At 41.3% G+C, this 21,271-nt stretch overlaps 1 protein-coding gene and 1 pseudogene across 2 annotated transcripts; one reads left to right on the top strand and one right to left on the bottom strand.

Moving 5' to 3' along the window:
- Positions 1-2,274: 2,274 nt before the first annotated feature.
- On the bottom strand, positions 2,275-3,908 carry LOC311111032 (interferon-induced protein with tetratricopeptide repeats 1-like; the record flags this gene model as incomplete). Its single annotated transcript, XM_084153727.1, has 2 exons — positions 2,275-3,586; positions 3,883-3,908. The coding sequence occupies 2 exons, from the start codon at positions 3,906-3,908 to the stop codon at positions 2,275-2,277; spliced, it is 1,338 nt and encodes a 445-aa protein (XP_084009853.1).
- A 4,608-nt stretch (positions 3,909-8,516) lies between these two features.
- On the top strand, positions 8,517-19,798 carry LOC311110521 (cholesterol 25-hydroxylase-like protein; annotated as a pseudogene). Its single transcript has 2 exons — positions 8,517-9,159; positions 19,736-19,798. The product of its transcript is annotated as a cholesterol 25-hydroxylase-like protein (transcript).
- Positions 19,799-21,271: the final 1,473 nt, after the last annotated feature.

The following is a 21,271-nucleotide window of genomic DNA, read 5'->3' on the forward strand; positions in this document are numbered from 1 at the left end:
TGTGCTTCCCTTTGTAGTCTGTAATAGTTTTCAAGCCCTGCCACATCCGACGAGCGTCAGAGCCAGTGTAGTATGATTCAATCTTAGACCTGTATTGACTCTTTGCCTGTTTGATGGTTCGTCGGAGGTCATAGCGGGATTTCTTATAAGCGTCCGGGTTAGAGTCCCGTTCCTTGAAAGCGGCAGCTCTACCCTTTAGCTCAGTGCGGATGTTTCCTGTAATCCATGGCTTCTGGTTGGGGTATGTACGTACGGTCACTGTGGGGACGACATCATCGATGCACTTATTGATGAAGCCAGTGACTGATGTGGTGTACTCCTCAATGCTGTCTGAAGAATCCCGGAACATGTTCCAGTCTGTGCTAGCAAAACAGTCCTGTAGCTTAGCATCTGCGTCATCTGACCACTTTTTTATTAGCCGAATCACTGGTGCTTCCTGCTTCAGTTTTTGCTTATAAGCAGGAATCAGGAGGATAGAGTTATGGTCAGATTTGCCAAATGGAGGGCGAGGGAGAGCTTTGTATGCGTCTCTGTGAGTGGAGTAAAGGTGGTCTAGAGTTTTTTCCCCTCTGGTTGCACATTTAACATGCTGGTAGAAATGAGGTAGAACGGATGTAAGTTTCCCTGCATTAAAGTCCCCGGCTACTAGGAGCGCTGCATCTGGATGAGCGTTTTCCTGTTGATTAATGGCCTTGTACAACTCATTCAGTGCAATCTTAATGCCAGCATTGGTTTGTGGTGGTAAATAGACAGCTATGAAAAATATAGATGAAAACTCTCTTGGTAAATAGTGTGGTCTACAGCTTATCATAAGATACTCTACCTCAGGCGAGCAAAACCTCGAGACTTCCTTAGTATTTGATTTTGTGCACCAGCTGTTGTTTACAAATATACACAGACCGCCGCCCCTTGTCTTACCAGAGTCAGACGTTCTGTCCTGCCGATGTAGCGTATAGCCTGCTAGCTGAATGTTGTCATTGTTGTCGTTCAGCCACGACTCCGTGAAACATAAGATATTACAGTTTTTAATGTCCCGTTGGTAGGATAACCGTAATCTTAAATCGTCAATTTTATTCTCAAAAGATTGAACGTTGGCTAATAGGATTGATGGGAGAGGCAGTTTACTCGTTCGCCGTCGGATCCTTACAAGGCACCCGGATCTGCGTCCACGATATCTCCGTCTCTTCCTCACGCGAATGACGGGGATCTGGGCCTTGTTGGGTGTCTGTAGAATATCCTTCGCGAACGCCTCGTTGAAGAAAAAGTCTTCGTCCAACGCGAGGTGAGTAATCGCTGTCCTGATATCCAGAAGCTCTCTTTGGTTATAAGAGACGATGGCAAAAACATTATGTACAAAATAAATTACAAATAACGCGGAAAAACACACATAATAGTACAATTGGTTAGAGGGCTGTAAAACGGCAGCCATCTTCTTCCGGCGCTGCTTCTCTGTGGCAGCGCCACTGACATATTCTTTGCTGTATTTGTGGTGTTCTCTGTCTCTGGCTGTGTACCCTGACCTTGTACCGTATGCTTGACCTTCAGAGCCTTAATCAATCAAACTCAGACCATAGCTGATGATAGTCAATGTATTTGGTCGTACAATTAGAACTAGATATCCACAGCTATGCATTAAGAAATTCTAGTAACCTACTGGGATAGTGGTGTGTACTATAAAATAACTTGGTATTGTTTGCTGTTACTGTATTTCTTTAATTAATGATATTTTAACAGAATAGAATAGAAGAGAACCTTTATTTTCACAAGAACTTACAAGATATTTGACAGTATAATATTACACATTAAATACATTTTCCAGAAACAGAATATATTGTGCCCAGTGTGAAGAAAATAAAATCAGTAAGATCCTATCACTCTGGATAGTCAGTGTGTGAGGCCATACAGGGCCTCTCTACTCTATAATGCATTAATGAAAAATAACATATTTGTTTGTCTACAGTACATTAGTCCACAGTAAACTTTTACAGACAGAAGTTTGTCATGTTAGGCCTGCATATATATAAGACTTTACTATCAGCCTTGAATTTACTTTCAAGTGTTAGTATTGATTATCATGCGTCTCTCAGCAATCCCAGTAGCAAAATTGAGCGCAGACATTTCTCATGAATCAAGATTTGTCCTAGATTGACCAAAATGTGTACTAGTGGTATAGTGAATATATTTTCCACATTAATCAATCATAAACAGGCGATGTAAATTTGAACGATTCGGCAGGTAGTTCTGGATATTTCAAGCCTTAATTGGAAAAAAGGTCTAGAACTGGCCGACAGCACCTTCTCTATCAAGGCCATCCAGGAAGTTCACAATTTCCTCAGCTCTGTGTCCTCTATTATGGACAATGGACGACAAAACACGAATACTGCTGTCACGTTGGTCAGTGGGTAGCATAATCTCTGCTGCCTTCTTGTGGAAATCAATTGACCTGGAAGCATCTTTTTTGGCATAAAACAGATGTTTGGCATACCAGTTGTACAATTTTTGTAAATCCTGTGGTTCCATTCCTTCTATTTCAAGAAGCAGGTCCTCGAATATCTTATCTGCTCTATCAACTCTGCCAGATTCTTTGTACATGGCAGTCAGTTCCAGTTTTGCTGCAAGGGATTTTGGGTAGAGTGTGACCACCTCTTCATACAGGTTAACTGCATTTTCAATCAGAATATGCCTCATTGGGTTGATTTTCTCTTCCCGAGAGAAAATCTTCCATTTGTAACACTTCCCAAGATGCCTCTTCAGCTGGCGTGAATCAGGGTGTCTCTCCAGGGTCCTTCTTGCCAGGTCAATGCTTGAATCATGAGAGACGTGATCTCTGTAAAATGATAGTAAGAGTCCAAATCCACCAAAGCTCTCCAAAGGCTTCTCTGTCACTTCCTCTGCAAGTTTAAGTGCTTCCTCAACCTGGCCACTCTCTGCAAGCCTCTGCAGGTACATTACTGTGATGTACAAATCTTCTGGATCCAATTCTCTAGCAATCCATAGCTGCTCCAACATCTCAGATCGCAGCTTCGGGGTAATGTTTTTCCTATCAACAGATTTATTAAATGCCATGGTGTAACCGCAGCGCAGCACCTTGTTCTCAGGGTCCCCATTTAAGGCCATCTGGAAGTAATGTAGCGCTTCCTTCCTCTTGCTTACATCGAACTTATTCAAAGTCCAGGCCCTTTCACCCCACACTACACCTGAGCAGGGGTTGTCCCGCAGTAGTCTGCCCACCTTCTCCACATAGGTCTGGCTCTCTGTCAGCTCCCCTTGGTGATAGTGCACCCAGGCCAGGTTCCCATAGTGGACCACCAGACTTAGCTCCACGTCGTCTGGACTGCTTTGGCGAATGGCCTCTTCAGCCTTCTTCAGGCATTGAAGAGCGTCCTCTGTGGAGCCCAGAGCATGGTGTAGGTAAGCCAGGAGGTTGTACAGATGACCTGCCCAGGAACATTGAACCCCCTCTCTGCTGCTGATATCTATCATGGTTTCTCTGAGGCTTTGAAGTTTAGATCTGCTGTAGTCCAACTTCCAGGTGAAGTGGCATTCCAAACATTGCAGACTAATTTTCAAGGAGGTCTGAGCCATTCTGGTTAAAAAAAGACAACAGTTCAATCAAAATAGTTTAGAACTAACAATGCCTAGGGGAGATATTTCAGACCTGGATTGTGTGTGTGTTTGTGTGTGTGTCGTGTGTGTGTTTGTGTGTGTGTGTGTGTGTGTGTGTGTGTGTGTGTGTGTGTGTGTGAGAGAGAGAGAGAGAGAGAGAGAGAGAGAGAGAGAGAGAGAGAGAGAGAGAGGGAGATAGAGAGAGATAGAGAGAGAGAGAGAGAGAGAGAGAGAGAGAGAGAGAGAGAGAGAGAGAGAGAGAGAGAGAGAGTTTACGTCTTAGTTGGACAAGAGAAAGCCATCTTGTGGTCTCTGAGTTTCAAGAGCAAATGAATGTCTGATTAGATACCTCACTGTCTTATATCCTGATTTTATACTGTATGGACCACATTCTTATCTTACAATCAGCTGGTCATGCTGTTTACTGCATCACTTTACAACCAAGTATCAAAGTTTCGTTTCTAGCCATAGTTTTGTTTCTAGCAAATAGAGACTAAAGTGAATGGTCATTGCAGACACCATTCTAATAACATCTACATTTAAAGATCAATCAACTGTAATCAACCAACCAACCAACCAATCCATCATCCAAATTACTTAATAAATATTTAGATAACATTTCTGAGAAATTAATGCAAACATAATTCAGCCTTTTTACTGTATGCAAAAGTAAGAAACACTTTAGTGGATTGCTAACTGACCCATTTTAATTGACAGTCACAGAAATGTTGAGTTAACACGTTGAGCAAAAGTAGGTTTTGTGTATCACATCTTAACATCTTACAGGTAAAGTTTATTAAGGTCAGAGAGCAGGCTCTTTCAGGTCCAAGGTCTAGATGTGTTGTACATCAGAGGTAAAGGTTTAATATTTTATGGCATTGAGTGTTTCTTATTTTATGACATCACATGTGATTTAGCTCCCCTTGGTGATAGTGCACCCAGGCCAGGTTCCTATAGTGGACCACCAGACTTAGCTTTTTTAGATACATTTTATTATAATGTTTGAAACATTTTATGATACGAGTTCTTCTTCTAGAGAAATCAAAACCAATGTCTCATCATCTCATTTTTGGTGAAAGATGGTGAGAGATGTGACATTAATGTTAAATCGCTGTGAGAGAGAAGCCAATATACCTCAATCGAGATAACCGGATAGAGAAACAGGATAAGAGCACGGGACAGAATGTAAATAAAAAAGGCCAGGGTTCACATATTTCTCACACTGGATTCCCCTCTTATTACTATGAACAGATAACACCACAGGAGACAGAATGAGAAGACAGATGGAAGGAGAATGTTATGTTTAAGGCCAGGAGTTTTACCTGACCACTTGACCTGACCAGGCCAAACTCTGAGCCTGTATTCTAGCCTTCTGCATGTCAGTCAGTCAATGACTACAAATAGAGACACATGGGTGAATTTATGGACGCTGAACTGGTGATGCAGGGATGGGCAACTACAGTCCTCGTGGCCTGATTGGTGACACACTTTTGCTCCAGCACCTGTTACCATACCTAACTCCAATAATCAACTAATCATGTTCTTCAGTTTAGAATGCAATTCGTTTAATCAGTTGTGTTAGCAATAGGGCTGCACGAGATGAAGGTGGAGGGATGCATTGTCTTTATTAATACACTAGGTGGCACCTTACACAAAAATCTAATCCTGTTTTTTGTCGAACCATTGCAAGGAAAAGAGTGTTGTATTTGACTAAGACAGAAGGGGTAGCCTACTGTATAGTGATGGGCATTCCGAGTCTTTTCGGTGAGCCGGATCATTTTGCTCTGTTCAACTAAAAGAGCTGTTCATTTGGCTTTCAAATGGCTCTTCATTAAGTAGTGCACAAGAGTTCAATCAAAATAATTTAGAACTAACAATGCCTAGGGGAGATATTTCAGACCTGGATTGTGTGTGTGTTTGTGTGTGTGTCGTGTGTGTGTTTGTGTGTGTGTGTGTGTGTGTGTGAGAGAGAGAGAGAGAGAGAGAGAGAGAGAGAGAGAGAGAGACAGAGAGAGCTTACGTCTTAGTTGGACAAGAGAAAGCCATCTTGTGGTCTCTGAGTTTCAAGAGCAAATTAATGTCTGATTAGATACCTCACTGGCTTATATCCTGATTTTATACTGTATGGACCACATTCTTATCTTACAATCAGCTGGTCATGCTGTTTACTGCATCACTTTACAACCAAGTATCAAAGTTTCGTTTCTAGCCATAGTTTTGTTTCTAGCAAATAGAGACTAAAGTGAATGGTCATTGCAGACACCATTCTAATAACATCTACATTTAAAGATCAATCAACTGTAATCAACCAACCAACCAACCAATCCATCATCCAAATTACTTAATAAATATTTAGATAACATTTCTGAGAAATTAATGCAAACATAATTCAGCCTTTTTACTGTATGCAAAAGTAAGAAACACTTTAGTGGATTGCTAACTGACCCACTTTAATTGACAGTCACAGAAATGTTGAGTTAACACGTTGAGCAAAAGTAGGTTTTGTGTATCACATCTTAACATCTTACAGGTAAAGTTTATTAAGGTCAGAGAGCAGGCTCTTTCAGGTCCAAGGTCTATATGTGTTGTACATCAGAGGTAAAGGTTTAATATTTTATGCCATTGAGTGTTTCTTATTTTATGACATCACGTGTGATTTAGCTCCCCTTGGTGATAGTGCACCCAGGCCAGGTTCCTATAGTGGACCACCAGACTTATTTTTTTTAGATACATTTTATTATAATGTTTGAAACATTTTATGATACGAGTTCTTCTTCTAGAGAAATCAAAACCAATGTCTCATCATCTCATTTTTGGTGAAAGATGGTGAGAGATGTGACATTAATGTTAAATCGCTGTGAGAGAGAAGCCAATATACCTCAATCAAGATAACCGGATAGAGAAACAGGATAAGAGCACGGGACAGAATGTAAATAAACAAGGCCAGGGTTCACATATTCCTCACACTGGATTCCCCTCTTATTACTATGAACAGATAACACCACAGGAGACAGAATGAGAAGACAGATGGAAGGAGAATGTTATGTTTAAGGCCAGGAGTTTTACCTGACCACTTGACCTGACCAGGCCAAACTCTGAGCCTGTATTCCAGCCTTCTGCATGTCAGTCAGTCAATGATTACAAATAGAGACACATGGGTGAATTTATGGACGCTGAACTGGTGATGCAGGGATGGGCAACTACAGTCCTCGTGGCCTGATTTGTGACACACTTTTGCTCCAGCACCTGTTACCATACCTAACTCCAATAATCAACTAATCATGTTCTTCAGTTTAGAATGCAATTAGTTTAATCAGTTGTGTTAGCAATAGGGCTGCACGAGATGAAGGTGGAGGGATGCATTGTCTTTATTAATACACTAGGTGGCACCTTACACAAAAATCTAATCCTGTTTTTTGTCGAACCATTGCAAGGAAAAGAGTGTTGTATTTGACTAAGACAGAAGGGGTAGCCTACTGTATAGTGATGGGCATTCCGAGTCTTTTCGGTGAGCCGGATCATTTTGCTCTGTTCAACTAAAAGAGCTGTTCATTTGGCTCTCAAATGGCTCTTCATTAAGTAGTGCTTAAACATTTACATAAATCCATGAAAAAATAGCTCATCTCTAATTAAAGCATAACATGCTACCTACCGTTATGTCACATTGTGACATGCAAGTTAAAATAAATGTTTATCTGACCAAATTAATAGATGGCCTGCAAAAAATATGAAGGAAAATAATTCGCGCTTTGGACAGTGTGTGGACCAGAATGATGCGCTCTCCTCAGTTTCTGCAGTGAGGAATTACCATCTCCAGATAATGTTTTTATAACTTATCTACAGATAATTGTTGTCGGCAGCTCAAAAAGCAGTGGTAACAGTAGGCTATACAAATCAGGGAGACAAAGAAACGGCTCTTTCACAGATGCGATTCGACGTTCACCAAAAATATCTGTTCAAAAAGAGCCGTTTGTTCGAGAATGACCCACCGTCACTACTACTGTACTGTACAATATCAAGAAGCTCAATAGGTGTGTAGTGTAGTGGGTATGCCAATAATGTCACGTATAATAGAACTTTAAGAATTTGTGAAATACTGTACACTAGGCCTACTGGCAATATGTTGGCCAATCTTGATACTGTGATTTCTGGAGCAACTTCTGAGAAGGTGATGTATTCAAAATCAAATCAAATCTAATTTTATTTTCCACATGCGACGAATACAACAGGTGTAGAACTTACAGTGAAATGCTTACTTACAAGCCCTTAACCAACAATGCAGTTTTAAGAAAAATAAGTGACACTAGTCACCCTTCATTCCCCATTGCTTTCTACCAAAATCTGTCTCTGACCGTGTGCCCTGAACCTGACCTTGTACCTACATAAATCAAACTCAGGCATACTCATATTGGTTTACCCAGCAACAAATACTAAATACTAGGGTCTCTACAGTGTCTGTTTTTGAAGAAAAAACCCCACAAAACTAAAATAAACATACACACAGCTGGACACTATAGTCCATGATCATGACATGATCAAACAGTATCTATCTGCCTGCCTACGGTTCAAGCGGGTGGGAACGTGTTGTCATAGTAGACCATTTGAAAACAGTTACTCTCAACTATGTTAAACTAATGAATAATGACTTACTTCATTGTCTGAAGCAATTTGTCACCCTAAATATTATTTCATTTCCCTTTGACAGATTACATTTTTATTTGAGGACAGTTGTTCATAGACGCAGGGGGTTAAATAGTTTGGAAAGTGAAGCATGCCGTTCCCTCCTTACGGAGTTCCCCAGCAGGAAAAGCCTAATAAGGACATGCGGTATGTCACATAGAGTAATAATACAGCCTCTTTAAGAGGCATCCTCTACTGCCTGCAGACTGAAGACCATTGGATCAGTAAAGATGGAGCCCTCACTGGAGTCCTCCTCTCCTGCTACAGAGTTTATGGAACAGGATAAGAGCACAAGAAGACTTTCTCCGCTCTCCTTTGTTCCCCGTCCTGTTCTCCCTGACACTCTATCTGAGCTGCTGCCTGCCTTACCTGTGCCTGGACACCCTGTCCTCCAGATTAGACCTGGTGCACCACTACAAGATCCAGCCACAGAGCAGGGTGACCTGGGTAATGGCATGGAGCTGCCTGGCTACCTCCATGCACACCCAAACTGTGTTCATCTTCCCCCTCAGCATTCTGCACTGGTACTGGGGACCAGTGGTCCTCCCTGCCCAAGCCCCTGGGGCTCTTCATGTGGCCTGGTACGTGCTAGTCTGTCTCCTCCTCTTTGACCTGCAGTACTTTGTGTGGCATGTGTTTCACCACAAGGTGCCCTGGCTCTACCGGACTTTCCATAAGGTGCACCACCGCTACACAGCCACCTTAGCCCTGACCACGGAGCACTCTGGGGTCTGGGAGACCCTGAGTCTGGGCTTGTTTAAGGCGGTGAACCCTGACCTGTTGGGCTGCCACCCACTCACCAAGATGCTCTTCTTCACCTTGAACACTCCGACTAAAAACGAGTCTAGGGGTTTCCGAGTTTCCACCACAACTGTACTTCTCTTGTTTCCCTTCTTCGCCACTGTAACCCACTCATTCTCACTCTCTGCGCTTTTATCATCACCCGACTCACTAGCAGTTTCAAACAAAACCTCAGTTTTACCTGATTGGCTTCACCCACAATGGGTACTAGTTTTCCCCCATTGAGATAGATACAGGGCTCTTGTGCCCAAAATCATATTTTAGAATCGGCAGCGCCCTTAAGGACTTTCACCATTTTGCAGTAGTCAAATGGGTTAAAAAAATAAAGTAGTCAACTGGGTGGGACTTCCTATGGATTAAGGAAGGATCACATGATTCCATCTGGGTCATCAGGAGGGATCAGCCAATAAATTATACTGGCAGTAAATCGCAAACCTTGGCTTTATACCTTGGCTTTCAACCTGATATCCACAACTCCATTTAAGAAATTCTAGTTACCTAAATGGGATAGTGATGTGCATTATAAAAATACTTGGTATTGTTTGCTGTTACTGTATTACTTTAATTAATGATCTGTAAACATTATAGAACAGAATACCTTTATTTTCACTTACACATTTTTCCAGAAACGGAATCCATTGTGCCCACTGTGCAGAAAAACAAAACATAAGATCCTATCGCTCTGGATAGTCAGTCTGTGAGGTTATTACATTTACATTTAAGTCATTTAGCAGACGCTCTTATCCAGAGCGACTTACAGTTAGTGAGTGCATACATTTTCATACTGGGATTCATAAAGGGGTTCTCTACTTTATAATGCAATAATTGTCTACATTGTCCGCAGTATGCCTTTACAGACACAATATGAAAATATGGATTCCAGACAGATGTTTGTCACGTTAGGCCTACATGTTTATAGGAATTAGAATACTTTACCAATTTCCTTGAATTTACTTTCAAATGTTAGTATGGATGATCAAGCATCTCTCAACTATTCCAGTAGCTAAAATTGAGCCCAGACACTTTTTAATAAGAAAGTATTTTTTTTACTCAATCATAATTTTTCCTAGATTGTCCAAGATACTAGATTTGTCCAAGTGGTATAGTGGTAAAGTGAATATATCTATTTTACATGACTTGGAAAACAGATATTCATCTGTTGGTCACAGATACATTTTAAATGTAGGGGGCTTGGATCAGAAAACCAATCAGTATATGGTGTGACCACCAGTTGCCTCATGCAGCGCGACAAATCTCCTTCACATAGAGTTGATCAAGATATTGTCTGGATAGTTGCTGGATATTGGTGAGAACTGGAACACACTGTCAAACACATCAATCCAGAGCATCCCGAACATGCTCAATGGTTGACATGTCTGGTGACTATGCAGGCCATGGATGAACTGGGACATTTTCAGCTTCTAGGAATTGTATACAGATCCTTGCAAGATGGGGCCGTGTATTATCATGCTGACACATGAGGTGATGGCGGCGGACGAATGGCACAACAATGGGCCTCAGGATCTCTTCACGGTATCTCTGTGCATTCAAATTGCCATCGATAAAATGCAATTGTGTTTGTTGTCCGTAGCTTATGCCTGCCCATACCATAACCCCACCGCCACCATGGGACAGTCTGTTCACAACGTTGACATCAGCAAACACGATGCCATACACGCTGTCTACCTTCTGCCCGGTACAGTTGAAACCGGGATTCATCTGTGAAGAGCAACCTTCTCCAGTGTTCCAATAGCCATCGAAGGTGAGCATTTGCCCACTGAAGTTGGTTACGACAACGAAATGCAGTCAGGTTAAGACCCTGGTGAGGAAGACGAGCATGCAGATGAGCTTCCCTCAGACAGTTTCTGACAGTTCTTCGGTTGTGCACACCCACAGCTTCATCAGCTGTCTGGGTGGCTGGTGTCAGACGATTCCGCAGAGGAAGAAGACGGATGTGGAGGTCCTGGGCTGGCATGGTTACATGTGGTCTGCAGTTGTGAGGCCGGTTGGATGTACTGCCAAAATCTCTAAAACGATGTTGGAGGTGGCCTACAGTGCCATCTTCGGAAAGTATTCGGAAAGTATTCAGACCCCTAGACTTTTTCCACAGTTCGTTACATTACAGTCTTATTCTAAATGATTAAATAAATAAAAATCCTCTTCAATCTACACACAATACCCCATAATGACAAAGCAAAAACAGGTTTTTAGACATAAAAACAGAAATACCTTATTTACATAAGTATTCAGACCCTTTGCTATATGACTCGAAATTGAGCTCAGGTGCATCTTGTTTCCATTGATCATCCTTGAGATGTTTCTACAACTTGATTTGAGTCCACCTGTGGTAAATTCATTTGATTGGACATGATTTGGAAAGGCACACACCTGTCTATATATGGTCCCACAATTGAAAGTGCATGTCAGAGCAAAAACCAAGCCATGAGGTCGTAGGAATTGTCCGTAGAGCTCCGAGACAGGATTGTGTCGAGGCACAGATCTGGGGAAGGGTATAAAAACATTTCTGCAGCATTGAAGGTCACCAACAACACGGTGGCCTCCATCAGCCTTAAATGGAAGAAGTTTGGAACAACCAATACTCTTCCTAGAGCTGGCCGCCCGGCCAAACTGAGCAATCAGGGGAGAAGGGCCTTGGTCAGGGAGGTAACCAAGAAACCAATGGTCACTCTGACAGAGCTCCAGAGTTCCTCTGTGGAGATGGGAGAACCTTCCAGAAGGACAACCATCTCTGCAGCGCTCCACCAATCAGGCCTCTATGGTAGAGTGCCCCGATGGAAGCCACTCCTCAGTAAAAGCCACATGACAGCCCGCTTGGAGTTTGCCAAAAGGCCCCTAAAGACTCTCAGACCATGAGAAACAAGATTCTCTGGTCTGATGAAAGCAAGATTGAACTCTTTAGCCTGAATGCCAACCGTCACGTCTGGAGGAAACCTGGCACCATCCCTACAATTAGTCAAGGTGGTGCCAGCATTATACTGTGGGGATGTTTTTCAGCGGCAGGGACTGGGAGACTAGTCAGGCTCAAGGGAAAGATGAACAGAGCAAAGTACAGAGAGATCCTTGATGAAAACCTACTCCAGAGTGCTCAGACTTGGGAGAAAGTTCACCTTCCAACAGGACAATGACCCTTATCACACAGTCAAGGCAATGCAGGAGTGGCATTGGGACACGTCTCTGAATGTCCTTGAGTGGTCCAGCCAGAGCCCGGACTTGAACCCAATCTAACATCTCTGGAGAGACCTGAAAACAGCTGTGCAGCGACGCTCCCCATCCAACCTGACAGAGCTTGAGAGGATCTGCAGAGAAGAATGGGAGAAGAATGGGAGAAACTCCCCAAATACAGGTGTACCAAGCTTGTAGCATCATACCCACGAAGACTCAAAGCTGTAATCGCTGCCAAAGGTGCTTCAACAAAGTACTGAGTAAAGGGTCTGAATACTGATGTAAATGTGATATTTCAGTTTATAATTTTTTATAAATTAGCAAACAAATCTAAAAACCTGTTTTTGCTTTGTCATCATGGGGTATTGTGTGTAGATTGATGAGGGGGGAAAACTCTTTAATCCATTTTAGAAGTAGGCTGTAACGTAACAAAATGTGGAAAAAGTCAAGGGGTCTGAATACTTTCCGAATGCACTGTATGGTAGAGAAATTAACATTAAATTCCCTCAAAACTTGAGACATCTGTGGCATTGTGTTGTGTGACAAAACTGCACGTTTTAGAGTGGCCTTTCTTTTTTGTCCCCAGCACAAGGTGTAATGATCCTGCTGTTTAATCAATTTCTTGATATACCACACCTATCAGGTGGATGGATTATCTTGGCAAAGGAGAAATGCTCACTAACAGGGATGTAAACAACTTTGTGCACAACATTTTAGATAAATACACTTTCGGTGCATATTCGAAATTTCTGGGCTATTTTATTTCAGCTCATAAAACATGGGACCAACACCTTATCTGTTGTAAAAAAAAAGTTTAAGTAGGTCATGTGACATCCCGACAACTTTGAGAGAAAAAAAAAGAAGTTATATCTGAGTTGTGCCACTGCCCTCTCATTGGCTAGAATGGTCCCAGCTGATCTTGTCATTTCCAGATTATTTTCCATTTTTTAATACATTTATTTTCATTGTTAGAGTGGACAATACAGCTCGCCATTTTGTAGTTACAGACATAAAGGGTAACCCAGACACAGGTAACAGGGGCTATGAAGCTGAAGCATCCATTTAGAATGTTTTCTCACCACCAAATATGTCAGTGAGAGGAAGTCCAGTTGCGGGTAGTGGGAGAAGATGGAAGTCCTTGTCCCTCTAAAGTATCTCTGGTGAAACTGGGCCTGCATTATGCTAATGTTCTCATCGATGAAACGTTTGATCTCAATACAATTTTAAGTTCCCAAAACTAAAATATTTTACGAACACAGTGCACTAACTTTTATAGAGTTCACACTTTGCTAAAGTAAAAAAAATGTGTTGTTTAGAAGGAGTGCAAGGTTGAATTGAGTTTGTGCACACGCGCACATCAAAGGAGGCGTTCCCTAACGGAATATGCAAATACTTGCTTCAACGTCTCAATAGGTTCTTGCTAGTGTAGTGTATTAGGATTATGTCTTTGTTAATGTTTTTAAGTGGAACCGGAGAGGACGTTTATTTTAGTATCAAGAGGGAATGTTTTAGTGTAACGCCACATACAACAGACAGGAAGTGTGTTGTAGACAGGGGATTGGACAGTAGAGGGAGCCACCCACATCTCGGGGAGATTATATATACTGGGGGGAAAACGAAGAAGAGGTTAGAGCGACCTTTGCAATCTGGGGCGTCGCTCTCCGGGTGGGCATGACACCTGTAACTCATGCTGAAAGCTTGTGATATGAATAAAACTTATGATCAAAGGTTCAGTATGAGCGGACTCCTTTGTTTATCAGCAATAATTGCCAGCATTTACTCGATACGACAAATGGCGCCCAACGTGGGGCTGGTCTGCATCTCTTCTTTGTTCCATTCATTCAGCCGCCAAGCTAACTCCTTCTGAAGTCATGGCCAGAAAAGGGTGAGTTTGTTTCTCACAGCTTTGGGAGTTTGTTAGTTTGGATGCTATTTGTGTACACTGTAGAGATGTACCATTAGGACCGAAATGTGCCTCGTGTGGCGTTATTGCTGAGAACTGGGGGTCTGGCTAATCATTATAAAAAAATTTAAAACAGCGCAAAAGGGGAGAGAGCCTATAGATTGGCTATAGAGATGTGTTGCTTGAATAGGAAGTCAAGAACAATCGGGGCCAAGATATGTATACAAGTTAGGACATTGCAGGATTTGATAAGCCCTCGGAACAAACGAGGCGACCATAGGGTGGGCCATAAATCCTAATAACGCATTCGGTGTGATTAGGTGTGTTCTGGGGACACGGGTTTTGGAATATACATTCTATTGATGTTACCTCTCAGCTGGTGGTTGACGAAGCATTTGTCTGATGTAACCTCTCATATAATATCCATAACTCACGGCAGCCTAAAGTTAGTAGGAACAAAGAAAAGTAATTTAAGGCGCAATGTCGGGTACATTGTTTTCATGCTACATGGTGCATACAGGCTAATGCTAAATGCTAATATGCTGCATGCTAACATGTGACCTTAGAGGTCCACTGCGATGGAATAAAGCCTCTTAAATTATGTTTGTGTGTGTGTGGAATTCAAGTTCTATGTTGTGTGAGCGCTGTTAAATGTTGTTTGACTATGAGGGGAAAACGGAGGTACAGCAGGACTGTTAACTGTCTATTTGGGTTGGGGAGAGAGCTAAGAATCCCCCTTCCACGGTGAAAGCGTATGGTTGAATGTAATGCGCATGCGTGTGATTTTACTAAACTACAACACGTTTAATTTTACGAAACTACACTACAAAACGGGGGAGTTTATGGCACGAGATTATGACACGTTTGGTTTCCGGCACTAGACTACAACACGTTGTTTACTAAAACTACAACAAGGGTGATTTTGGGTAAATGGGTCATACTTCTGTTACACTGCAGGGGGAGACAGAAACACAGAGAGGGAACAAAGAGAAAAGATTTGAAAAATTAAGATAATTAGGTGCTTATAAAGGTTAGGGGGTTTATGGGTATTGTAGTGTTTAGGATTAGAAGTCTTTGGTTTTTGGATTGCCCTGAAGTGGACTACTTGCATTTACTTTCCTGATGGGTTGTGGTAAGATAGCCACTAATTGGTAAGATAGGATATAGAAATAAAAAATTGGTTTTAATTATTCATAATTTTTAATTGATTTTTTTATTGATTTTTTATTTTAATTAAAAATAGTTTTTGAATAAAATTTTTAATTGATTTTTTTTTTATATTCATATTTTTGTTGATTGATAAAAAAAAAGAAAAAAAAAAGAGATTTGGGTTGTTTGGTTTATATTAATAATTAAAGGGGGGAAGCCATAGGCTATATAGTCTAAAATAAAATAATTCACAATAAAGGAATATAAAAGGGTTGTTACAATGGGGAGAAAGGACAGCAAGGCTATGAGGGTGATTACACCTGTTGATATAGTACAAAATAGTAATCCTTTAACTAAAGTATTGCTAGGTTATCCGGCAAATGAAACAAAAGTTGCCCTTCATTCTCAAACAAAAACTGATAAAAGATTCCAGCGATAAGATAAACAAAGGTATAGAGAAAAGGCTAAAGGAAGAGAAGGCGACAGAAAAACTAATGGCAGAAGTCAGTATACCTTTCTCACATACGGATTCAGCAAAAACACCCCCACCTTATGAGAAGGAAGTAGAGCTTTGGGATGTTTATCCTCAGCTTCCAGTGATCATCCAGGAGGGTGATTATTGCATCAGATATGAAGATGAATGAATAATAGATAGAGGACAAGCAGAAACGACCAGAAAGATTAATCCAAAACTCCAGAAGTAAGAAAAACCGAGATGTCTGGAAACTAAGAGAAGAATACAGTGAGGCCAAGGGAAAATGCCACTAGTAAGAAGATGATGGAAGAGGATATTTCGGGGACAGAACTTAGAATATAAGCTGTTGAAGAATCCTGATATGTCAACAACAAGAAAGAACAGGATCAAGAAACTCTCAGAAAACTCAATCAAATACAACTTACAACTGGTGGAGAAGAGAAGCTTTGGTTATGAAGAATCAGAGTGAACCAAATCAACAATCACTGTTACAGCTTCAACTGAACAAGGTCAAATGCAATTGTACCAGCCACCAAGGGGGGTACCAGTTATCCATATCCACAGCCAGTTTCTGGACAGACACAGAATTGGAGAGGAAGAGGACGAGAAGGCTTAGAACAGGGGTGTCAAACGTACGGCCCGCGGGCCGGATCAGGCCCGCAAACGGGTTTAATCCGGCCCGCGAGATGATTAAAAAAAAAATTCAAAAATAAAAAACTGTTTTTTTTTGTTTTGTTTTTTTAAGTATAAAAATGCGCTGCAATTTTTCAATAAAATAAACTGCTGTTCCAACTGCGTCCACTGGATGGCGCAATAGCAATTGTGTTAAGCAAGCAAACTGTTTATACTGGGGCAGAGCAAGTTGGTCAAGCACGTGCAGCCAATGAGCTACTTTGTTTTGCCCGCGATATTTATTACGGCTTCTACTTTTAACATTATGTGCTTTGGCACCCTCATTGCCCCAATATGTCTCTGTCAAAAAAGAGAAAAGTGGACGCAGAGTGCAGAGTGTTCCAAGAAAAATGGTCATCCTATTTAATCACGGAATTGAATGGGAAAGCTGTATGTTTGGTGTGTTCAGAGCATGTTGCAGTGCTGTAAGAATATAACCTTCGTCGCCACTATGTGAGTCTTCATGCCGACAAATATGACAACTTTCAAGGACAGCGGAGATGAGAGAAGGTGAATGAACTGTTGGCGGGTCTGAAGAAACAGCAGTCTGTGTTTACTCACAGCCGAGACATCAGTGACGCTGCAGTGAAAGCTAGCTACCTCGTTGCTAATGAAATCGCAGTGGCTTCAAAACCATTTAGTGAGGGTGAATTTGTAAAAACATGCATGATGAAGGCAGCGGAGATTGTGTGCCCTGAAAAGCGGCAGGCTTTTGCAAATATCAGCCTGACAAGAAACACAGTTGCAGACAGGATTTCCGATCTTTCAGTGGATTTGGACAGCCAGTTGAAGCAAAAAGTAAAGTCATTTATTGCGTTTTCGGTTGTAATTGATGAAAGCACGGACATTACAGATGTTGCACAACTGGCCATTTTTTCATCCGCGGAGTTGATGACACATTGACCGTCACCGAGGAGTTCGTGGAGTTGGTGCCGATGACAGATACAACGACAGTGCTGATATTTTTACCGCACTCGTCGGCGCGCTGGACAGGGTCGGAGTGGACTGGTCCCGCGCTGTCAGCCTGGCTACAGATGGTGCGCCCTCAATGATCGGGAAAAAAGCAGGCGTTGTGACAAAGTTCAGAGAGAAAGTGCAATCTGCAAATGGAGGACGTTTATTTTAGTATCAAGAGGGAATGTTTTAGTGTAACGCCACATACAACAGACAGGAAGTGTGTTGTAGACAGGGGATTGGACAGTAGAGGGAGCCACCCACATCTCGGGGAGATTATATATACTGGGGGGAAAACGAAGAAGAGGTTAGAGCGACCATTGCAATCTGGGGCGTCGCTCTCCGGGTGGGCATGACACCTGTAACTCATGCTGAAAGCTTGTGATATGAATAAAACTTATGATCAAAGGTTCAGTATGAGCGGACTCCTTTGTTTATCAGCAATAATTGCCAGCATTTACTCGATACGACACTAGCTCGTGCTTGACTTTACCCACCTCCTTCCTTGTTCTGCCCACTATGCTTAATTTGCTCCCACTGTAAACGACACAGAAGACCTGTCTAGTTATAAATATCTTTGTTGTAGTCCTTAAACCCAAAAATAAGTTACCTCTGGTTCGTTCAGCCAGAGAGGAAGCAGAAGAGGAAGAGAGAGACCCAACTTGGCGGAAAATCTATCTCCCTCCAGCAGGTGACGTTTTTTTAATTTTTTTCGCCCACCAAGCAATGAGTTTTTGTATGGATATCAATTGTATGGAGTGTCGAATTTGGTCAATAAATTTTTTTATGGCTTATTTGCTACGTGAGGTTTATTTGATCAAATAGGAGTTTCGTAATTTTTAAGTTGTTACAAGTGTACGTGACATCCCAGCAACTTTGAGAAAAAACACCTCATATCGGAGTTGTCTCAAGATGGCTATGCATATTCATGGTCTGAGACTAGTAGAATAGCATCTCAATTTCAATTCAATTCAAGGGGCTTTATTGGCATGGGAAACATATGTTTACATTGCCAAAGCAAGTGAAATGGATAAACAAAAGTGAAATAAAACATATTACACTCACACAAGTTCCAAAAGAAAAGACATTTCAAATGTCATTATGTATCTATACAGTGTTGTAGTGATGTGCAAATAGTTACAGTACAAAAGGGAAAATAAGTAAATATGGGTTGTATTTACAATGGTGTTTGTTCTTCACTGGTTGCCCTTTTCTTGTGGCAACAGGTCACAAATCTTGCTGCTGTGATTGCACACTGTGGTATTTCACAGAATTGATATGGGAGTTTATCAACATTTTATTTGTTTTCAAATTCTTTGTGGGTCTATGTAATCTGAGGGAAATGTGTGTTTCTAATATGGTCATACATTTGGCAGGAGGTTAGGAAGTGTTTACACATCATTTTGTGGGCAGTGTGCACATAGCCTGTCTTCTTTTGAGAGCCAGGTCTGCCTACGGCGACCATTCTCAATAGCAAGGCAATGCTCACTGAGTCTGTACATAGTCAAAGCTTTCCTTAATTGTGGGTCAGTCACAGTGGTCAGGTATTCTGCCACTGTGTACATCTCTCTCCATTGAATACAGACGGTTGACGTCAACAACCCTCATCAAATATTCAAAAAAGTATTACAATAATGAGATGTATCCACCAATCCAAAGAAAGGATAGGCAGGTGCTAGACAGCTCGCCGTGCCGCTTTGTGGACAACGACTCCCATTGTTAGGGCGGAGAAACATGTATCTTGTCAGTATATGCACAATCTTTGGTTTAGCCATTCCTATGGGGAAAATTAATGGGGAAAGAATAGGGTTCTGGGTTAAATGCCGAAAATAAAGTCTGAGGTTAACACAAGTTTACGAGATCTTCTATGTTTTGTTCTGTGAGATAATATAAGTCAGTTAACATGACCTTTATGAATGATGAAGCCTTTATGTGCTTTTTTAAATTACATAAATGCTTCAAAATTCACAAAAAGTGACATTAGCTGATGAAGATTATCTCATAGAACAAAACATATAAAATCTCCTAAACCTGTGTTTACCTCTGACCTTATTTTTGGCGTTTATCCAAAAACACCATTCATTTCCACTTATGGCTTTGTCCAACGAACCATGGCAGAGTTAGTGTGCCTACGAAAAGACGCCATTACTATTTCTCTATGGAGTTTCTGGTCAATATAATGGATAATCTGTGGCTCTGCCAAGACCTCTAACCAGATGTTACGGTTTTCAGGAGAAATGTAAAGAGAGCCTGTGGCGCAAATCCGCTTTTGGACGTTAACAACGTGACACTCCATCTTAACTACACCACAGTTACTGGATTGGTTCAACAGTGCAGAAGAGAACCTCGCCCAACATGTCAAGTCCAGGATGTAGGGGATCTAGTTTCAGACTTCTGTTAGGCCTGCTGTATTAGGTTAGGGGAGAGATAACCAAATAGAGAAACAGGATATACAATCGAAGAGTACGGGACAGAATGTAAATAAACGAGCCCAGGGTTCACATTATTCCTCACACTGGATTCACCTCCTATGAATAGCTACACCACCAGAGATAGAAGAAGAGCGATGGAATGAGAATGTTATGTTAAAGGCCAGGAGTTTTACCTGACCACTTGACCTGACCAGGAAAAACTCTGAAGCTGTATGCCAGCCTTCGGCATGTCAGTCAATCAATTACTAAAATAGAGACACAAGTGAATTTATGGATGCTGAACTGGTGGTGATGCATGAGACGGTGGGGAGTTATGGATTGGCTTCATTAAACACTAGGTGGCGCCTTATACACAAATAAAATCCTGTTTTTCATCAAACCCTTGCAAGGGAAGTAGTGTTGTCTGACGAAAACTGAACGGGGGAGCCTACTGTACAAAATCAAGGAGCTCAGTAGGTGTGTAGTGTAATGTGTATTTCAATAATGTCATGTACTTTAAGAATTTGTGAAATACTACACAGTACTGGCAATATGTTGGCCAATCTTTCTCAGCAGCAATGATACTGTGATTTATGGAGCAACTTCTGAGTAGGTGATGTATTGTGATGTCAACTGACACTAGTCACCCTTCATTCCCCATTGCTTTCCACTGACATATTCTTTGCTGTATTGTGGTGTTCTCTGTCTCTGGCTGTGTACCCTGACCTTGTACCGTATGCATGACCTTCAGAGCCTTAATCAATCAAACTCAGACCATAGCTGATGATAGTCAATGTATTTGGTCGTACAATTTGAACTAGATATCCACAGCTATGCATTACGAAAATCTAGTAACCTACTGGGATAGTGGTGTGTACTATAAAATAACTTGGTATTGTTTGCTGTTACTGTATTTCTTTAATTAATGATCTTTTAACTGAATAGTATAAAAGAGAAAACCTTTATTTTCACAAGAACTTACAAGATATTTGACAGTACAATATTAAACATTACATACATTTTCCAGAAACAGAATATATTGTGCCCAGTGTGAAGAAAATAAAATCAGTAAGATCCTATCACTCTGGATAGTCAGTCTGTGAGGCTATACAGGGCCTCTCTACTCTATAATACAAGAATGAAAAAAAACATATTAGTTTGTCTACAGTACATTAGTCCACAGTACACTTTTACAGATAGAAGTTTGTCATGTTAGGCCTGCATATATATAAGACTTTACTATCAGCCTTGAATTTACTTTCAAGTGTTAGTATTGATGATCATGCATCTCTCAGCAATCCCAGTAACAAAATTGAGCCAGACATTTTGAATACTAAGGTATGTAGTTTCTACTCAATCTAAATGTGTCCTAAATTGCTCTAGATTTGTCCTAGTGGTATAGTGAATCTATTTTCCACATGAATCAGTCATAAACAG

This window comes from Coregonus lavaretus, assembly GCF_964263955.1.
Source record: "Coregonus lavaretus genome assembly, chromosome: 36".
Taxonomy (NCBI): domain Eukaryota; kingdom Metazoa; phylum Chordata; class Actinopteri; order Salmoniformes; family Salmonidae; genus Coregonus; species Coregonus lavaretus.